The 9,275-nt window shown below is 49.3% G+C and overlaps 1 protein-coding gene across 5 annotated transcripts in view; it reads left to right on the forward strand.

Annotated features, from left to right (window-relative positions):
* LOC135265185 (regulator of G-protein signaling 3-like) overlaps positions 1-7,362 on the forward strand; it is a 126,642-nt gene extending 119,280 nt beyond the window's left edge. For all 5 annotated transcript variants that reach the window (XM_064354568.1, XM_064354569.1, XM_064354570.1 and 2 more), the window contains 4 exons: positions 1,200-1,301; positions 3,537-3,598; positions 4,799-4,965; positions 5,413-7,362. In XM_064354568.1, the coding sequence (XP_064210638.1) occupies positions 1,200-1,301; positions 3,537-3,598; positions 4,799-4,965; positions 5,413-5,610 (529 nt within the window). In that variant the 3' untranslated portion in view covers positions 5,611-7,362. The remainder of the gene's footprint in view (positions 1-1,199; positions 1,302-3,536; positions 3,599-4,798; positions 4,966-5,412) is intronic.
* The last annotated feature ends 1,913 nt before the right edge of the window (positions 7,363-9,275 follow it).

Here is a 9,275-nt window from a genome sequence, read left to right on the forward strand (position 1 = left end):
CCACACATATTTTCCGAACACCAAAACAATTATTTAGTTTGAAAACAGTTTCCACAGACTAATACAAATATTTGTATTTAATTCTACCTCATTAAAATTGTTTTCACTTTTGAAAAAAGTGTTTTTTTAAGATTCCCTTGTTATACCATTTCAAAGCTGAAAGATTTTATGCTGGTAGGTGCATGTTACTGTGTGTTTACATGCATACGCCATAGTCTAAAAATAGCCCCCTTGCTAATAATCTGACAGTATTTCTCACACACATTCAGAGGTGTGTGTGTGTGTGTTATTCTGTCCTCGTCTGCCTCTGAAAATAAGAAAATATCATACCTCTCGTTACCGTGGTGATGCATGGTGGAGTCATTAAAAATAGTCATCCATGTTTCCTGTCCCAATCTTCCCACAGGTTTCCTTGCATAAATCTCTTTCTCTTCCTCTGTCAGTCTCTCTTTCTCCCTCCATGCGATGCTGCCTTTAAAATACTGGTGCCATAATCAGAGCCGAGTCCCAAGCCTGGTTGGCATGCTAACTTATGCGCCCTCTTTTATCTCTCCAACACTCTCCATTCCACACACAGATGACTGGCATGCAGCTTCTCTCTAGGTTTTTCGCTGATGAAGAGAGCAACCTCGTGTAGTTCTCTGGTTCTGTGAGAGATACAGTAAAGGAGGAATGGGGGGTTGTGCATGTAGCCACCGCTAATTAGAAAGGAATTATTAGCATCCCTTGGGGGGAACCACATGAGGTTAGAAGAGCGATTATGAAAAACGGTGAGCACGTGCAGGCGAGCCTTCGAGCTAAGTTTCCCATGAGCCTTTGGGTGACATTGGCTAGCGTGTTACTGTAGGGCGGGGGGACCCCGTGCCCTGCCTCCAGGGCCCTGGCCCAAACTGCTTCTGCCTGGAGACCAGAGGGGCCACTGTGACGAGGAGCCTCGCTACACGCTAGGCTACTTCAGTTCCATGCTCTACCTAAGGCCGGCCGCACGCTGCCAAAGGAGAGACAGTCAGAGAGAGGGGGAGAGAACGCATCGAGTCTTACCTTGGAACACTGCAGCGCTGCAGGAAGAATGTAAATGGACCGTGACAGCTTGTATTCCGCTAGCCTGTGCTTCTGAACCGCAGTTTAACCACATTTCTGAAGTGCGGGGAGGCGAGTTTGGTTTCTCATCTTTCCTTTTCTCTTGTTTTTTTTTTCAGGGCCAAAGACATGAAGAACCGGCTGACTTTCCTCCGGAGGAAAAGCGAGGCTCCCTCGAGCGCCCCGGCTGGCAAGCTGGACAAAGCCATGAAGTCTGTCAAGTGAGTCCCTGCCCACTTCCTGTCGCGCCTCGTGCCGCGGCCATCTGTGCGGGCAGGGGAACGAGGAGGCCGCGGGAGGCGCTGGTCGAGAGCCGCGCGGGCCAGCGGGTCCAGGAACGCCACTGCGTCCTCTGGCTCTCTGGGATTTTAAGCTCTGGCTCTCTCTGGGTATTTTGAGTCCGCAACCTTGTGGCTTTACTGTTTTTTTTTTTTGTTAAAGCACGAACTGAGATGCTGTGATTGGAAAAGGCACAGACGCAGATTAAGAAGCCTGCATGCCGTTTTTGCAGGTTTGAACCTTGCAGTTGGCAAGGGCAGTCTGGCCCGTCCTAGAGCACGCAGAGAATCTCCTGTTTACAAACAGCGTTTCCCGTCAGCCCAAACAAGTTTGTCCCTTTTCGTTTTTATTCTTTACAAATTGCGGAGACGACACTTCCTTCCGCAGGGCTGGGGGGTGGTTGAGGGGTCAGGACGGGGTCGTCCCTGCCGTCCGGTCCTGGATCGAGGCCCGACCTGCTCCCCCGCAGGCTACCGCAGACGTCCCGGGATTTATTCTCCCGCTCGGTCTGAGTCAACAAGCCGAGAGACGGCGTTCGGCGCTGGCCAAACAGAACACCGGCGCGCTAAGGCATGCAAAAATGTGACGGGGGACCCCGAGCCAGAGCCGCCGGCCGCGCGTTGCGCTCGCAAACCGCCGCTCCGCTGGCCAGACCCTCCGGGCCCGCGGCCCGCTTTCCCTGGCGCGCGCTCCTTATTAAACTGTCGGCGGACGCATTCTAAGAATGCGTCTTGAATGCTTCGAATGCGTGCGATCGGTGCAGTGTTTATGCTGAGGGCTGTGAATGTCGGCGAGAGCTCCGCCACGCACCCCGGGTCGTTTCCGTCACGTGCATCTCGCGACCTGCCTCGACCCCTCCCGCGGCTCGCAGTTAGGCGCAAGCCCTAGGAGCCTTGCAGGTGGCGAGGCTATTGTCGGCACGCGTGCGCGTATGCGTGCCGCTCCCCGTGGCGAAGCGTGTCCGTGCGGTCGCTCCGAATCTACGCGTCCGTGGCTGAGCGCGTTTCCCCCGCCGTTCACTATCGCCCGCTCGTGAAAACGTGAAAAGCCGCAGTCCGTGGTTCTGCTGTCGATTGCCGGTCAGTTTCTGACGCTTGTAGGACCATCTGATATGCTGCTTGAAGGTACTGTGATTAGGAATCTGCAAGCAGGCTGTTTGTCTGTTCTCTGTGGTCCTTGTAAGAGAATGTGCATTAAATCAGGTCCTGGGTTCTGTGATGGTCTCTCCATGGGGGGGCTCTGTGAACGTGTGCTTATGGAAGTTGACGGGTGTTCTGTGCAAGCCGAGCACAGGACACTGTATCTTTCTGTCCCTTTGAGAGGACGGAATGAATTTCTCTATGATAAAGCAGGATTGAGTACTGTGAATAAGACCTGACGGAGTATTGCTAGAACAAAAAAACGCGAAACTCTGATGTCTTTCCTGTCTTCTTTAATGTCTTTTTCCATGATGTGATTCAGGGATGAATGTGTTTATTCACCTCCGATTGTTTAAGAGGCCTGTCGTTTGCGCAAATTCATTTGAACGGAATCCAGCGCTGTAAATAATTGCGTTCACTCTGTTAACCATCACAGCGACAGTGTATGGAGGCTCTAGACATTTTCAAGGGTGTTTATAGTGCCAGTACATTTTTCATCTGTATCTGCTGCACATGCATGGATTTTCTTTCAGGTTTATAGGGAATAATAAATTAAACTGTGTGAAAGGCTGGGATGTCCTTTATCAGAAATGTCTCAAAAGGAAAATCCCAGATGAGGAAAAAGAGGAGCAGAGAAGGTTTAAAACTGTTTTGTATAAATAGCAACTGCACCCATGGGTCTCAAAACAACTACAGAAACCGATGCAGAACAGCAGACACTTAAGTGGAGGGAAGGTTGGAGGAGGGAGGGGGGGGGGGAACAACACGCCTCCACGGTCATACCCCACCCCTTTTTTCCCTTAGCCAATCAGAGCGAGTATAAGAGGTGTCCAGCGGAGGCGGTCACAGAGACTTGCACACATAGTGAGTTACAGCGAGCGAGCGAGAGAGAGAAAGAGAGAGGAGGAGAGGGAGAGCAGAGCGCAGAGCGCAGGCACACTCTCGAGCGGATCTGGCCACGCTGACACGAATGGGTCACACAATGAGGAACCTGGCAGAGATGGGCTTGTTGAAGAATCGATCCCCTTTCATCTGCAGGCCCAGCCCGGAGGAGGCGCTCAAGTGGGGGGAGTCCCTGGACAAGCTGCTGGTCCACAAATGTAAGTTTTCCGCACGGCTTCTCGCGCGCGCGCCGGGTCCGGGGCGCCCTCGAGCGCAGACCCTTTTTGCGTTCCCGCTGATCTTTCAGCCCGCCTCCTGCTTTGTGAAATGCTAGGAATCGACTCACCGTTTGCTCTGCAGAAGTATGCCAAACCTTTGTCTTGGGAAAAATGTTTACAATGATTACAATGTGGGTGAAATTTAAGGTGGTACTTTTGTGCATTTTGTGTATTCAGGTGTAGCTCTGTGTGTGTATTATACCGCAATACAGCTTTTATCAGGTGCTGTTATTTTATTTTATTTTTAAAGTGTTGTGGCAGGGGCATGGGAAACACACTACCTTAATGTGCATGCGTGTGCGTGCGTTAGTGCGCGTTAGCGTGCGTTAGCGCGCATTAGTGTGCATGCATGCCTCCTCTCAGCCTAGCGCGTTCAGGCGCGATGCTTGTGTGAATGGGGCAGTGTGTTCTCAGTCCGGTGGCTCTCGCCTTAATCCCAGGGATGAATAGGGCTATGCAGTGGTGTGGAGTGAGGTGGGGGTGGGTGGGTCGGGGGGGGGTCACTTTCTATATTTATATCCTCTCATGAATGAACAGCTGACGACCTTGAGTGCTTGCGCAAAAGCCCATGGTCTGTTGCAGACAACCTTTTACGTGGTTGCTAAGGTTACGGATGTTATTAAAACAAATGGTAAAGAAGAGGATAAAAAAACAGCAGTCTATGCCCAACGCACACACACCAATTCCTCAAGTCTGCTTGTTTTTTTTGTTCTGTTTCACACACCTCCCCCTTATTTAAACAGACGTTCCTTTACAAGAGGAATTTATCAGTGCATTCGCTCATATGAACAGAATGGTGAGCAATGTGTCTTTGGGGCAGTATGAGCTGGGCGCCTGGCTTTCTGTTTGTTTTGCCCCCTCAGAGATTAAGAAAAGAAGAAACAGTCTCTGCTTGTCTAAGGCACAGAGATAATAAAATGCACAATATGAACGGGACTGAAATAAATCCCTGAAGCGAAAAACTGGCTCCTTGTAATGATCTGGTCCAGAGAATGTGCTGTTTCCCAGTGAACATGCCTGCTCACGGTCCCCTCCACCTCAGTGGCTGCTATACGCGCTCTGCTTCATCCCGGTAATAACTCTCTCTCTCTCTCTCTCTCTTTCTGTCCATCCTCTTCTTCCTCCTCCTCCCTTCCTCAGACGGGCTGGCCGCCTTCCGAGCGTTCCTGCGCACGGAGTTCAGCGAGGAGAACCTGGAGTTTTGGCTGGCGTGCGAGGACTTCAAGAAGATCAAGTCGCAGTCCAAGATGGCCTCCAAGGCGAAGAAGATCTTCTCGGAATACATCGCCATCCAGTCCTGCAAGGAGGTGAGCGGCAGAGCGACGGCAGCCCCGCGGCGGCGCTCGTAGCCGCGCCGCAGAAAGCTCGCCACCCCGCGGGCGCGTTCAGGCGCTCTGCCTCGCAGCGCCTCAGCGTTTCCAGGGAGCGGCGCAGATGGCTTAACGCTTAAACGAGCGCATTTGCGTTCGGTTACTGCGAGAGGTCTCCACAGACCCGACTGAGCTGTTCAGGAAGTGAGGTCACCGTCACAATGGCCGAGTAACTGCCCCGCTGTGGCAGCTGAACTTGCAGAGCTTTGAGGAAATAGTGAGTGTGTGTGTGTGTGTGTGCACATGCGAGTGTGTTTGCGTGTTTGTTTACATTTGTGTGAATGTGTATGTTAGTATAAGAGAGTGCATATGTGTTGAAGTGTTCTTTAAAGATGTAAAGCTCCTGATAGTAACCTGACTGCCCCTCCTGTCCCCCCCCCGTAGGTGAACCTGGACTCGCACACACGGGAGCACACCAAGGACAGCCTGCAGAACGTGACGCGCTCGTGCTTCGACCTCGCCCAGCGGCGGATATACGGACTAATGGAGAAGGACTCGTACCCGCGCTTCCTGCGCTCTGAGCTCTACATGGACCTGGTCAACCAGAAGAAGCCCCAGTCCACAGCCGCGTCAGCCTCGTAGAGCCACCTCACAGAGACAGAGAGGGAGGGAGGGAGCGAGGGAAGACTCATTAAAACTGTGGTTTGGGCCAGGGAGGTGATTCACTCAGTTTCTTTTCAATGCTGTCGTGTGGCTGGTGGCGGAGGAGGGGATGTCGGGATGATTACAAGGAGCAGAACGGAGGCTCTCCATCTCCATCTGAAGCCACCGCACTGGGGGGCGGAGGCGGAGTCTTGTTTAATCAGCATCATTATTGTTGAATTCATCCAGGCACACTGGAAGGGGGAAGTTGCAGAATGTCCACCTCTGCTTCACGTCCATCCCAAACCTCACGCCCAATTCGCTTTCAGACATTTTCCATTGCTATACAGAAGGCTAAGGTACGACATTTTCATGTCACTGTCCTTTTCACAACTAAAATCGTGACAGGAAATGAGGATGCCAAGATTCCGCCAGACCTTTTGGCAGAAGGAGGCTTGACACCCCCCCACCCCACCGCCTCTGTCGCTGTTCACCCGCGTCCTGTGTGAAGTTCGCCTGTCCCCCTCTCTCCGGCCCTCCGAACAAGCAAACGAGGCACCGCGACCCCTCCCCCACCCGTTCGCCACGATTCTCTGCTGCTTCTGATGCGTTCTTCTCAGGAACGCAACAGGAACAAAGGACGCCGAGAGACGCAGAAGGAAAAGATGAAGGGTGGGGGGGGGAATCGCCAAACCTCACTGCAGAAAATACACCCGCCCCTCCTGCCCCCTCCCATCCGCTTTTCCATCCCCTGCGCCGGGGGAGGAGGGATTCGGGCAGGACCTCTCGCCTCTCTCCAAAGACTGTAAAATGCCTGAGATGTCCCGGCAAGCCGATTGAAGATTGATGGTAGTTAGAGCTGGACCGGACGAGGCAGTGACCTCGGGACATTCAGGCATTCCACTAAAAAGCTTCCAGGCTGGACTTATCTGAATTTCACTTTTTAAATACATTTTTTTTGTTGTTTATTGTTTTCTTTTTAAATGCTGTTGATAAGAAACTGCACTCCATAGACATGCAGTGGTACACTGTTAGGCGTTAACCCTTACTTAGACAAAGAATTAACTGCTTCGCCTGGACAAAGGGTAGCCTATTTAGAACCTTATTGCTGGACGCTTCAGTCATTAAACGCTGACAGCCCATCCTCCTCTTCCTTGGCCATGTAACAGGTCCACTGTTAAAAGCTGTCCTTATTTAAAGTGCAATATTTTTATGGTAAGATTCATTTTTGTTCTTTCAGCTAGACAATGAATTGAGCTCTGTATTATTTTATTTGTAATTATTGTACAAATTCTGCTGGAAGGTGTCATTTCCTGTTGAAATGCAACGCAAAATGAACACAAAGGTGTATGGAGGAACTATAATGGCTGTAATTAAGTTTTTTTTTTTCCCTCAGCAGCAGGCCGCTGGGGGTTTCAAGGATGTAAATATAATTCTTAAGTAAACTTTTTAAAAAGGACAAAAAGAAAATGCAAGTGGTGTAATTAATGTGACATGGAAACACGGCTGTATCTATGTAAATATTAGAAGCTCAAAGCTATAAGATGTACAACATGTATTGTTTTAAGAGTGGCAGGCAGGTGACAGTCATACACTGCTTGTATGGAGTTTTATTCAATGCATTTTTTTTCCATTTTCACTGTTTACAATTCAAGGCATCTCCTAAGACAGCAAGAAATACAAAAGTTTTAAAGAAACACTTGGTGTCCTTTCAAAAGATGAATAAAACATCCAACTAGGAATAACAAAAAACATGTTTTGTGTTTTATGTTACAGAAGTGGAGATAATTTGAGCTGTGTATGCAAGCGTGAGCACTCACTCATCCGTCTATAATGTACCACAAAAACACAGGTTCATACTGGATCATTAAAAATTCCCTTTTTAATAATCAAGGCGGTTTTCTGTAATAATAGACCATTAGCAGCTGCATGCTCTCGAAGCTAAATCTAATTCATTGACATTTTCCAACACAAGGTCTTGTCACGACGGCGCTAATGAGAATGCTAATGACAGTCGTCACTCCAGGAGATGATCAGCACCACTGCCCACACAGTGCCAACTGCTCTCACTTTAAGAGCCTCGGTTACAAATGATCTTCTGTTTCTTGAACACGCCTCACGGCCTTCACCTGGATGCACTGGGGGCTGCACTTAGTTTGTGTGGATGTCTGTTTACGTCTCAACTTGCGCACGGCGGCTGTTGTGATGTAAATGAGAAACCTACAAGCTTGTGATTCAGAGAAATAAGCTTATGAATGATGTATTCCAGTGTAACTGACTGTCCTGACGTTTTCTGTTGCTTATATCAGTAACAACTTAGCTTGCAAACATTCAGTCCTTTTAACTTATTTAGCTTGTCCAGCAGTCATCGCATGCTATTTATTAATGGTTTACTCGCATCCATAGATTTTAAAATATCAAAAAAAAAGTTGGTTACCGTCGCATTATTCCTAGCAAAATTTCTGGAAAAAATTTCATCTACTCAACACATTATCTGGCTATTATGTGGGCTACATATATACAAAATGGTGTGTTCAAAACCTCCCTTCTCTCTCAGTCTTTGTCTCTCGCTTCCTCTCACACTCTACCCTCCCTGCATGATGAAGTAACTGGAGTCATAATCCAGCTGGCCACTGAAAATCTTTTCCAATAATAAAAATTTTTTCACTGTTCTAACCTGTCTTCCGACAGGTTTATATTGTTCTGACTGAAAGGCAGAAGCAGCCACAGAGCGGTAATAAATGGGATGTTCTTTTGATTTGTCTGCCGCATTACTGCCTTTCTGAGCTTCAAGGTAACCATGGTACCGGAGCGTTTCTGTTGTTAAAAAAATAAATCAAGGGGATGGAATACTTGAATGATACAGATTTTTGGGAAGGGGTGGGAGGCATAACTGGTGCATTGGTCACTCAGCTGGCCCGGGCACATACAAGGGAGATTTTGGGCCTGCATGGGGCTTAAACCTGCCACCTCATTCGTTAAGGAACCTCGTCATCATCACGGGGTGAGTCGCACTGCTGGGGTCACTCATCAGGGCCCTGACTCATTTACATATTTACACTTTCCCATGCTTTCCCATGGTCTGGGCAATGTCTTGTAGCTCATCCCGGTTACACGCACAACGCCTCTGATTAGCTGTTTGCTTTGCATTGGCGCAGTCTCTGAGGAGCTGTTCTTAAGACGTGTCCCCTTCAGGAGTGCTGTCATCCATCTCTGTGCTCCTCGCTCGCATGACGCCCTGGCAAAGTGTCGAGTGCAACACGCCCTTCCATGAGGCTCCCGTGTCAATGCTGAAGAACCTGTGTCTGCATGCTCTGAATGGCAAACAAGCTGACAGAAATCATATTCTAAATGGTATCCTAAAAGCTTTTTTTGAACACACATTTAAATACGAGCATGTGCCTGTAAACCCAAGATGTCAGAGCTAGCTAATCCTTTGTACTCCACATGAAAGTGATTGCGCTGGCTCTCGGAGAACAGAGCCCCTGACCTGGTGCAAAGCTGGGGATGAGTGTCATCAGAGGGGACGCTTGTTGAATAGACCCTCAAGGTCAGCATGGCGACCGGCGTGAGAGGGAGAGAGCATTCTCTCAGCAGCTGCTGCCCTTCAGTCTGCTGGAGCAGGTGCTCACTTGAAACATCGTTCCCTCTTCAACAGAAAAGAC

Source organism: Anguilla rostrata, chromosome 10 (assembly GCF_018555375.3).
Source record: "Anguilla rostrata isolate EN2019 chromosome 10, ASM1855537v3, whole genome shotgun sequence".
NCBI classification, from domain to species: Eukaryota; Metazoa; Chordata; class Actinopteri; order Anguilliformes; family Anguillidae; genus Anguilla; species Anguilla rostrata.